Here is a 12,473-nt window from a genome sequence, read left to right as displayed (position 1 = left end):
AGTGCACCTGCATCTGAGACAGTTAGTTGTGCAAATGTCTCTCTTAAAACCATCAGACTTTGTTATTCTTGATACAAATATGACATCACATCCCTTGTAGATTACCACAATAAAAGCGGCAACTTCTTTCCACCTCCACCTTCTTTCCACTGATTTAGGCATTAAAAATGGATTAAGAAAATCATATAAAGAAAAATCACGTTACTTAAGTGAATCTAGATTTTTCTTATCCCTAGTAAATATGGACAATCAAATTCTTTCAACAACCATCATATTCCTTTTGGAGCCAGTACAGTAGGCCCATGACCGGAGAGATGGTGAAGCTCAGCCTCTCCTTCCCTTCGAGGATGCACGTTGAGTCAGATTAATCTATGCCCTCCTTCCACTAATTAGCTGTCAACCGTAGAAATGTGGAATAATTAAAGAGCTCGTTGAAATTCACGCTAACATGTGACACTGTAATGCCCCCTGTCAGGTCGCTCTGGCTGTAATTGCCATATCATGTTTCTGTGTGTAAGTATGTGTTGGCAAAATGAAACGTGAAGGGTCAAACGTCACAGCAAAACCGATAATATCCATGAACCAGACAGAATTAATTAATAGACCTCAACAGTATTTAAGTCCTGTAGTCAATATATTGCTTGATTCAACCAAGCACACTGGGAAATTGTATTCCCATGAGTCAGTTAATGTATTTCTTTATCACACAATAGAACAATGGCATGATGTATGGCATCTCATTAGGTGTCATTTTTCATTGTGTATGTTGGAGCCACGCAAGCTCTAAAAACTGATCACGCACAGCAAGACGCAATTGGAGTGTTGAGCTTTGTACAAAGTGTTTTTTAGCCTTCAGTCACTCATTGCCTGGTGTCATATGGAAACATATGCTCACACAAGGACTGATGAGAATATAAACCACAGGGACCTTAATTCTTCTGTATTTGCCCATCTTCTGTTTTAGCTCCGTCTTGATTGTCCCTCCAGCCATCGCTGTGCTCTGCTGAGCCCTGATCCAGCGGCGACCTTGTCACTCATTTGCTGCACTTTTCTCCTCACTTTCCCCCTCGTTTAGTTTCATTCTATTGCTTTTTTCTATCAACTCATTCTCTGGCACCCCGACATTGTGCACCACTTTTTCCATTTATCCTGCTCCTATGGCTCATCCCTCTCTGGCAGGCACTCACTGTCATTTTCTCAATTTGTGACTAGATCACCTCTATTTTTGTCCTCTCCCTATGTCACCATATGTCTCTATCTTTATTTCTCTGCCTGCATGTTTTGTTTTGTTTTTCCCCTCGCTCTCTCAATCATCTGGTATGAGCAGGCGCTGAAGGCAAATTAAATGCTTGCGTTTTTTCAGCGCTCCCAGTTTGTCTTGTCTCCTGTGGGGTTTAATCTGGTGTTAATATAGGCATCAGTCATCCTTAATGACTGATTGTAAGTGAGGAAATAGGTCGTTCATATCTGCTGACCTTTAACCTGTGCAATAGCTCTGCAAGGGCTCCGACAGGCTGACTGATCTAGAGAGCAGCGTTATATAATGTCGCATCGCTGTCCAAATGCACCGGAGAGAGAACGGGAGAGCGAGGAATACAAAATAATCAGAGAAATGATAGGGTTGTGTGTCTTCTTGACTTCTCTCCCTTTTCCTCTCGATTCTGTTTCTCTTCCTCCCTCCGTTCGTTAGAGTCCATCCATCACGAGAAGCAGAGAAGTAAAAACAGAACAAGCAGCCACTAATCAATCCGCCTCGCCTGCAGGGACAGGTTTCTATTCACTGACTTATTTCTGCAGATGGAGAAAAAAAGAGAGGCATTTTAATTTGTGTGCTGTGAATATGCCAACAGCAGCAGGCGCACACACTCTCCAGGGACTACAGGGATGAGGCGTGGAATTACTATAAATTTGAAGGTGATTGTGAATGATATCCAGAAATGAAGAACGATGTGTGTCATTTTTCGCACATACGTGTGGGTGACGATATTATACTGCAGTGTAGGGTTGGGTGATATGATGGTATGTACTGTGCTGTGGCAGAAATATGTCCACCGGTAGAGATTTGGCAATATCGTCTCCACTGCAGGAGCTATTCGCATGATTCCCGAGATCTCACAAATCCAGCTGCCTCTATTTAGGCAGACTTGGATGAGGGGAGAGAAGTTGTAAATAAATGTTTCTGTAACACTCTAAATTATTGTTCTCAGTAACAACAGATATTTCATTTTGAAAGAATTGTACTTTTACTGTTTCGAGTGTTGTTTTTAACTCAAGTGTTGTATCATGTGAGGTAGTTGTTTTTTTGTATGTATAAAAGTTCCAAACGAAAGAAGAAAATAATGAAATGTCAAAAGGTTATTTTGAACCATTGCTTAATCAAATTTACAGAACAGTTACTGTATCATGATATACACTGTCACAGTATTATAAAATTACATAAACAGTGATAGAAGATTTTGGCCATATCACCCACCACCACTGCCATTCAGTCAATATCCGTACCTTTACTTAAAGGGTAACTTTGTAATTTTTCAACCTGGACCCAATTTTCCCATGTTTTTGTGTCTAAGTGACTAATCGGAACAGCTGTTTTTGGAATTGGTGCAGTATTGAGCAAGACTGCTGCAGCCAGCAGTCTTGAACTTAATGTAATCTCTGGGGGCAATTGAGAACCTTTAATTTACGGCCACTAAAAGTGTTTGTTTTTGCCACTGACAGGCTCAGATTGTTATTAGAAGTGTCTGACAACATTATGAAATGATCCTTACAGAGATAGACGGTGTTGTCAAAGAGTAAGCTCCTTTTTGTTTAACGAGAAACAGCCCTGAAATTGCCACCCCCAAACTCACCAGACTCCATTTAAAAAATATCAATTTAATCATTGTACAACATGCTTCATTCAATTCAACACAAGCAAAATCAAACTCACAAAAGCTGTCAAAGTTTGTCTCTCCACTGTTCCATTAATTGCCATCTGTGGTTTGGTTGAAATAAACCCTTAATTCATTCAGTTAGATGTGAAAATATGCTGGCTCTTAACAGGCTAGAATTACTGCTTATTTAAATTGAGTCTGGTGGATCTGGCTATGGCGATTTCGGGGCTGTTTCTGGTTAAACAAAAAGAAACAAAGATCTTATTCTTTCATAAAGAGGTCTCTCCCTGTAGGGATCCTTCCCACAGTGTTGTCAGACACTTATGATAACAAAAGCAGCAAAAACAAGCACTTTTCCTGGACTGTCATTTACGGTGCACAGTTGCTCACAGGGATGACATTGCAACCTGTTTTGCCGCCATTGGCTGCAGCAGTCTTGCTCAATACTGGACCACACTTTAAAAAATTGCTGTCTCCATTTCTCACTTAGACACAAAACATGGGAAAAAAGGATCCAGGTTGGATATACCAAAGGTCCCTTTTTAAGTCCTCTCATCATGCGTTTTGAAGGAGCTGATCCTGGAGCGATGCTTTATGCCGTCGAAGAAAGCAATCTTCTTACTGCACAGAGTCTGACTCATATTCGTCATTGTTTAAAATGGTGCCCATGCTAATCTAACCACATGCCCACACACACACATACACATATGGAGTGAATGACGGCTAAATGAGAAAGTGAGAGTTTGATTCAGAGAGCAAAACTGTCAAGAGTCACAGGTGGATCAATGCAACAGCAGTGACTCAGTTCATTTAACTAAAAGCCCCTGAGCAGAGTTCAGTGGTGGCAGGTAGCAATAGTAAGCCATTTACTGCACACTTTCTGTAGGCTTACATATACCATGTCAGATTAGAGTTAGTATCATAACCACAGAGTTTGATTGTTGTGGAATATGCACACAGTAGCTGTCGCAGATGGTATGAATAAATGATATACAATTGATTAGTTTGGTTTCAAGTGACAATTGGTATTTAAAATGACAGTTGCAGCACATCCATCGACATCACACTAATTGCATGCAATATGTGGCGCATCATTTTCCTACTATACTGTTTTTGCAGTACAGTAAATCAGTGTACTTTACTTTTCAACCTCAGCAGCATCTTTCCTTAAACTTCCCTGCCTGGGAAATTCCCACGTCTTCCAAACTCTATGTCCAAGTTTATAATGCAGGCCTTCTGTTATAAATTTGCGGCCTGTGAGCTCAAACTGACCTATTTTCTCAGACTTTAGACAGCTCCCTCCTGAGCCGCAGAAGAAATCATTCAGCTGTTATTCACCGACTGAGTAGTGCTTTCGAACTTTATGCATAGAAATTGGTTGACTGCCCCTTTAAAACAACTTGTTTTCAAAGATTTTCCTTAAGCTTTCTCACCGCCATCTGCAATTTGTTTTAATGTTAAGCAGCTGTGAGTGGCTCCTCAATTTCCTTTGAGCATTGCATTGTGGGACAGCAGGGTACATCAAAAGCGTTTACTGTGAATATGGATTGTTTTGAGTACACTCTTGAATAGGTATGTGTTATGGAACTTGGACGCAACTATTGTTTTTGGTCACGCACTAATGGAACAGAGACGCTGACATGAATACACCAACATTAGCAAGTCTTTGTTCCTGGCCCAGAGTGTTTCACTGATGACAGGTGTTGTTCATCAGGATGCTGTGGCTCCTCTGTGATCATCTGGCAGGCTGTCTGGAAGTCACTCTCTAATTATCCCTATCCCATTGTTGCCCGAGGCGACCTGTTCACACTGTAGGTGGTAATTATACAGGTGTGTTAATGGCCTGACTGGGATGGAGAGAGGTCTTTTCGCGGCGTGTCGCCTGTCTCCGTCTTGTGAAATGTGTGCATGTAAGAGGTCACCAAGGGAACTGTAGGTAAGCCTCTGAGTCTCTTCACCACATTGCGGCTCCTCAAGGTGTTCAGTCTGTTATCCAGCCTGTGCATCAGCTGCTTTGTTGTTTGAGTGATAAAGAGCTCCACCTGAGCCCGAACACTACCTGGTTTCATACTTTCTCCAGCACTCGGGTTTGCTTGTTAAGTTCTGTCTTGTTCGTGCTGCCCTCCAAAGTCTCTCTATCAGCTCTCCAATACACATCCTTTATTCAGTCCTCCTTTTCATCCTCCTCTTCGTCCTCTCCTCCCCGAGCTTCTTCTCAGCAGTGAATTCTAAAAGAACAAGCTGAAAAAATATTAGGCTTTTTTTTTCTCTCTCCCTCTCTCTCTCTCTCTCTCTCAAAACTTGCAACAGCCTGCCATTTCTGCACCACATCTCATTTGTTCATATTCTCTCACTCTTAATGCCAGCCAACAGTTGCCATGGAGACGGCGAGGTGCTTGGGGGAGTGTGATTGCAGATGTTAGAAGAAGTAAACACACAGACTCAGACAAAGAGAAGAATGAGAAAACTAATAAAGGGGTGTATCCATTGAATAAATGTGTGATTATACAGCACGCATGCTTGTGCGTTGCAATTAGTTACAAATGCTGACATGATTGCTGCTGTGGGAAACAGTCTATAATTGTTGCATAAATATTACCTACCAGCTTATTATGTCCATGCTCTTTGATCATCATCTTTTGTCAAGGTTCTGCATTTGAATGTTTCGTTAGTTTTATGTCTTTTGTATTGGGGTCACACAATATATTGTTTCTCTTATCAACATTTTGATTTCAACTGCGTGACGAGCACATGATGAAAGACTGCGATATTGCAAGCAGGGATTTTTTGAGTTAGTTGAAAGAGTATGAGTAGATAGAGTAAATACAATTTGGAACGCAGCTGTCATTCCTTTTTTTTATTAGTACCTTTTTGTTCAGTTCAATTTGTTGAATAAAAAGAATAAAGGAAATTATTGCCCTCATTTTTTTAAAACTCAACAAGCAGTTTGTTGTATAATAGGAGTATACTGAAAGCTGCAGAAAGGACTGAGTACACTTCAACATATGTTTATATATCACAAGAAATAGTGTTATTCCGATATATATCACAATCATATATTGCTAAGGTTGGGTATCGGTACTCGATACCTCTTAAAGGGGAAGTTCCGTTTTTTACAACCTGGACCTTATTTCTGGCATTAAATACGGTTGTTTACTCACCCAGATAAGTTTGGTGTCATTTGGAGTCCTTCGGAAGATATTTAGATCCGCGAGAGCCGCGTACGTCCATATAGTGGAAATGATCGGGGCACCGACAATGAGGCTCTAAATAACACATTATCTGCCACGAAACTCGTTCATTTCACCAATATGTTTTTATGAATCGCTAGAGTTGCTTGTCATCATCATCCGGGTCATTTATACTGACCTACTAACCTCTGACCTGGATGATGTCATCCAGAGGCAATTCGTAAAGACAATCCTCTTTACCACCGAAACGTTCACCTTTCTGTTTCTCACTTTTTGTCACTGAGCACTATGTAATAATAAATTCACGTTTTGCATAAGACGTGCCTCTGCTTTTTGTGCAGTGTGCGGGCTGTTGTACTCAAGCGATGAGAAGAAACTAAAGAAATGTAAATTCTCATAGTTATTTACTTATCAAGCAAAGAAATTCAAGGAAAATAAACAATTTATTCATGTGTGTAGGCTACTTACTCAATCGAAAGTTGCCCGTTCGGTCCTGCAGGTTTTGGCTGGGTCTTCCAGTTTAGGTGGTAAAGAGGATTGTCTTTACGAATTGCCTCTGGATGACATCATCCAGGTCAGAGGTTAGTAGGTCAGTATAAATGACCCGGATGATGATGACGAGCAACTCTAGCGATTCATAAAAACATATTGGTGAAATGAACGAGTATCGCGGCAGATAATGTGTTATTTAGAGCCTCATTGTCGGTGCCCCGATCATTCCCACTATATGGATGTACGTGGCTCTCGCGGATCTAAATATCTTCCGAAGGACTCCAAATGACACCAAACTTATCTGGGTGAGTAAACAACTGCATTTAATGCCAGAAATAAGGTCCAGGTTGTAAAAAACGGAACTTCCCTTTTAAGGTATCCACAGAAATAACTCAAAACTGAGTAATGTAATTTCTCCAGTCAAGCGATATCTGTGTTTGATCCTTTTTGCGCTAGGGGTCTGATTCTAAACCATCTAAACTCCGTGCCGGATCAACAAACTTTATGTTACTGCCATCTTCGTAGCTGCTCTTCTCCTGATGAACAGTCAGTTCAACAACTGCTTGGTTAGCCCGAACTAACACAGCGGCAGCAGCTAACATCCAACGCAGAGCCATTAAAAGGTCCCAACAAACTCACACTGACACTTGTTGAACCTATTAATAACTGTTAGATAACATTAGCTGTGTGATACTAACAGTTAGCCCTGTCACTGTGTTTGTACTGCTGAGCAGACTCTCACAACTGCCCCGCAGCAGCTACAACCCCTACAGTCTTACCCCTAAATTAGCTCTAGCTCGTGAACCAGTTCCATTCAGGATTCTTGGAACCATGGTGCTATCTAGCAAATCAGCCTGTGTTTCCACCAGTTTTGTGCAGAGCCATTGTAATCAAGAATGGAGGCTGTTACACCAAGCACAACAGAAGAAGTAGCACAATCCCTACTTAACATTGATTACCTGTGAACAGATATTTGTTTTTACTGAAAAAACAAGAATGTACCAACTATTAATGAGTCCACTGCACGCTCTTTTTTTGTCAAAGGATTTCTCACTTGACTTCTTCATTGTTGCATTCTCCATCCTCTCTTTCCAACCTGTAGAATTTGACTGATGTCGTCACCGTTCGCACTTCAGGTCAAGGAAAACCTGCTATTGTTTGGTTCCAGCTGAGAACCAACTTTATGGGCTCTGTTCCAATTTATTTTTTGTTGACATGCTCTGAGAGGTTGAAAATTAGGTGCAGTAAGTGTAACTGAACTGGTTCCATGTTGGTGGAAAAGCAGTATCCGTGGTGTTGGGAAGTGGAGTATGTTGCAGATGGATTTGGCAGTGCAGAGGCTGAGATGCCACCAAACATTTGCAAGGATATAAGGCTATACCACAAGCCACTCCGTTCACATTATGGATATTGAGTAAAGTACTCTTTTGGTATCGGTTTCACTTTCAGGATACTGGTATTGTAATTTTTTAAATGACACCCAGACCTTCATATCGCATGTTTTTCTTATATCGTCTGGCCCTACTTTGTATTCAGGGAATATTCTATCTTTGACCTTGTCTTCATTTTTCTGACTGTGAACATCACTCTCACTCTGATATGAAGATCTATACTCATTTATTACCTATTAACTATTCATGACACTTGGCCTCACCGAATTTAGGATGTGAAGCGCAAATGTCGGTATTAATATGCTCTGTCCCGCTGCCAAGTTGAGCTCCATGATTGACATCTCGGAGACTCACAAAGTAGCAGCGACACGGTTTTACTGACTGTCTCCGTGTCTCTCCGTCAGGGCTTTCTAAGTCGACGGCTGAAGGGCTCCATAAAACGCACCAAGAGTCAACCCAAGCTTGACCGCAACTCCAGCTTCAGACACATCCTTCCTGGCTTCAGGAGCGTCGACAATGACAGGTAAGGTGTTTGTTGGTCGTGGTGATGCTTGTGTGTGTTTCTGTATGCTGGATTAGTTCACCTCTCTGTTCTATTCTGGTGCCTCTCTTTCTGCCTGATGGCTGGTTATTCAGGTCACTGTTGACATTTGCGTGTTGTGTTGTCAGTGTATAGTGAAAAGAAGTGAATCTTGACTCTCATCTGTCACTTCTTTTCTGTCTCACTCTTTCTCTTTTTCCCAGTGCAATTCATGACCATTCTCCTGTCCTGTGTTGTGTCATGCCATAGCAGGTTTGGTTTTTGATAGAGCTGTGAAAATCAACTCATGTATTTACAAAAAGGTACTTGTACTGAAATACCATTTGTTTTGCTTTGCCTCACCATTAGGGCTGGGCAATAGAAGCCATTTGAATACTGATTGCAATAGAAAATAGCAAGTAGGGTTGCCGCAGTAGTCGTTGATATGTTAAATTGACTTGCATTTGTATAGCACCTTTCTGGTCTTCCTACCACTGAAAGCGCTTTTACACTACATGCCACATTCACTCATTCTCACACACATTCATTCACTACCATACAAGAGCCCACCTGCTACTCAGTTAAATATTCACACACTCACACACCCATGGATGGCCATCAGGAGCAATTTGGGGTTCAGTATCGTGCCTGAGGATACTTGGACATGTGGACCAGAGGAGCCAGGGATCGTCTTCGTAGTGAAAACAAAAGTGCCTCTTTGCTAATATTTTGGATTTAAATACAATGCTAATAGGGAACCTGATAACAGTAATGAGGGAAATGGAGTTGATAACATCGTAAAGAAGTTGGAGGTGTGCAGACTGTCGCCTGCAGCTCTTCATCTAACAGCTCACTATGGCTGCTCCTTATTGTTCCATTCCTCCCTGCAATATTTCAAACTGATCCTCTGTCAACAAGCGTTGAGAATGACAGATGATGTCTTGTTATTGCAGACGTATTTTTGGTGAACAATAGCAGCAATACTAATCTTACTGGCAGCCCCATTGCATTTCCTGTGACTACATCATAATAAAAGTCAACTAGTGATTTGCCAGTAATATGCTCCTACTGAGAAGCTGCAGCAGTAGGAAAGGTTTGCTTGTAATAGTACTAGCTAAATACAGTGCTGTACAGATATTGATCATCATCAACAAATATCTTTCCTTGTAAAATATCCGCTGTAATCGGTAATACCGGTGTTGTCGCAGGTTTACTAACCAGTGGGGACATTTCTATTTTTTGAAGCAATGCTGTCATTGCAGTCAGTTTCTCACGGTTTGGATTCCTTCAGTGTTCGTTATTCAGGAGGTTCTTACCAGAGACCAAATTATCCGCAAAGGCCTCTTCCTCTCCAAAACAAACAGACTAGGTGATTGGAACTAGTAAAAAACACTGAATAAAGCAGTTTCACATTATAAACCAGTGTGTCTTCAACATTGCTTGGCTCATCTCAAAAGGGGCTGCGAGCCCAGCACCTGCTAATGTGCGCTCACCTTCTTTTTCTGGTAACTTAATATCCAGACATTCAGGAGGTTTTACAAGGAGCCGAATTATCCGCAGAGATCTCCTCTCCAAAACAAGTGGATCTGGTGATGTTAATCAGTAAAAACACTGAATAAAGCAGTTTCATGTTAAATATCAGCATTTCTCCAATGCGGTTTGGCACGGCAGGATCTGGGACTGAGCTGCCACTAATGTTTGCTCAGCTTGTTTCTCTGATAACTACAGATCCAGATGTCCCATGACTAAAAACCTTAATGCGGGTAAAACTTTTTGTTAAAGGCAACAAAGATCTAAAAAGTGTATTAAAACAGGATAAAAAGTCAGTTTATGACAGCTTCTGGCAGACAACCCTAACCCTGATGCTTGCACAAAGCAGATATGATGCCACTGGCAGGCAACAGCGGCCAACCTCTATGAACGGTGTCCTTGATTAAAACACAGTTTTCTCTGGCAATGAAAATTGTTGGAAACAACACAACTCAATAAAATACAAAACAGTGGTCTATGATTTTTAGACATTTTAATTCAGAAAAGTCACATATATCTTTAAAGTACAACATCAAATAGACAGGTAATGCGAACTGTTAACTGAGTCAGAAACCTGTGCCAGCAAAGATGGGATAAGGGCAGATTATCAACTGAAGCATCCAATAAAGCAGGCATAGTGCAAGTGCAGCCACAAACTAATATTACTATGTGCTTTGCCCCTGTTAATTCACAAATCATACATGCTGTTGCTTTTTAATAGCAAAGGACATGGTGCCAAAACGTATCACTGATGAATGTAACTGACCCAACATATAAGATCATACAAGTCAATCTGTCACACACACTTTATACAAGATTCAATATTTGTGTTTAGTTTTTGATCATTTATTCATTCAAATAAGATAAGATAATCCTTTATTCATCCCACAGTGGGGAAATTTGCAAATGGATTCTCTGTTAGCAGCTCAAACAACTGTAGGTGGGTTTCTGAATCCACTGCAAGGGAATTTTAAGTGTATGAAAAACTTTGAAGGCTTGACATCATTTATATCCTGATATGTATGGATATAAGCTTTGATGCACAAAAACAACGTGATAGACTTATTGTTGTGTTGCCTTACCTCACTCACCAAGCTGCCCCACATAACATTTCTATCACTGCCATCTCTGGCCCGATGACCAAACTATACAGAGCCATTATAAGTCCTCTGTCCCCAGCACTGCACCATGTGATGATGTTTCGCCTCAGGCTGTGATAATTGCCAGTTTCTGATAACTTCTTCTGATTTCCTCAGGAGTTCAGCCACTTGGCAAACATTTGCCCTCGCCTAACGACGTCAATTACGATTCCAGACTGGGCTACGCTGACCCGCAGTCGCACTCTGCTTTCCGTGCATGCACAAGCAACAGCTATAATTCCCAGCACCTATCTTTGCTGCGTCTGGAAAAAAGCCAAGGTGTCCATCTGTGGAGATTAATTAATGGAGGTGCTGCTTTTGAAGAGATGTTCCGCGGCTCTTGGTTTCAGAACTCCGAGCCGAGTCGCTGCCTCTCTTCGTACTTTTAATGAGGCATTAACATCACTGTCAAACTATCACAAGGGAACACATAGCAATTGTTCAGTGCGGAACATAGTGAACTGTTCCCCTGGTGCAGTCGGACAAAATGAGCTCATGCGTCCGCTTCTTTGTCCCGCTGTCTTTTCTCATTCTCTTTCCCACTTCTACCCATTTTTTTTATAGCTCCTATTTTTCTAACCTCACTCCCTTCTATCCATTTCAAACTCATCACTCTCCAATTTCATCCTCTCCCACCCTCCCCCTTCCTTTTCTCTATTTTTCAAACAGTGGTGAGGTTTTCTAACCTATCAGCATTTATGTTTCCCTCTGATAAAGCACCCAGCGAAGAAAGCAAATATCGGACAGGAAATTGGAATGTTCAGGAGGTGTCTTATCTCACCTGGTTTAACACTGTAACACAGACTACATACACCTCACTTGCAAATTCACACAGTGACTCCCATATAATGATAGGCCTTCGTACACATATCCTCCTGTAGCAGAAGAAGTGAGAATCGCCTGGTGCTCTCACTCCTCTAGGACATTATACAAGCAAGGATATAGTAGCATGTGTGTGTGTGCTTTGGTGTTTGTGTGGAAAAGAGGAGGGAAAGCATGAAAAAGTTGCAGTAATGTGCTGTGAGAGGAGTCAGTGGCACTCCCTGTCAGCCCAGGAGCGGCCTCCCCACAGGGCAGAAAAACGCTTCAGAGGAAGACAGGCTTGCAAACTGGCAGAAGAGGGAACAGAGATGATGAGACGGAGGAGAGATGGAGGGAGGGAATCCTATACCCTGAAAACTCCCTGGTGTGCACATGTGCAGGCTTGAATGTGAAAGATGCAGTGCATGCAGGGAACATTTGGTCTTCACTGTACATCTCAAACATTGCACCACCAGAGAGTTATGTACAAGATTTCAGTCATTTATATCAGTGTGATTACATCACTTACAGTAGTC

General features: G+C 41.5%; 1 protein-coding gene across 9 annotated transcripts in view; it reads left to right on the top strand.

Annotated features, from left to right (window-relative positions):
* Positions 1-12,473, top strand: part of dab2ipb (DAB2 interacting protein b) — a 213,345-nt gene that overhangs the window by 101,925 nt on the left and 98,947 nt on the right. For all 9 annotated transcript variants that reach the window (XM_049603707.1, XM_049603709.1, XM_049603706.1 and 6 more), the window contains one exon: positions 8,352-8,470. In XM_049603707.1, coding sequence (XP_049459664.1) covers positions 8,352-8,470 — 119 coding nt within the window. The remainder of the gene's footprint in view (positions 1-8,351; positions 8,471-12,473) is intronic.

Source organism: Epinephelus fuscoguttatus, linkage group LG18, assembly GCF_011397635.1.
Source record: "Epinephelus fuscoguttatus linkage group LG18, E.fuscoguttatus.final_Chr_v1".
NCBI classification, from domain to species: domain Eukaryota; kingdom Metazoa; phylum Chordata; class Actinopteri; order Perciformes; family Serranidae; genus Epinephelus; species Epinephelus fuscoguttatus.
Note: the sequence above shows the minus strand (reverse complement) of the source record. Positions and strands in the feature narration are given on the sequence as shown.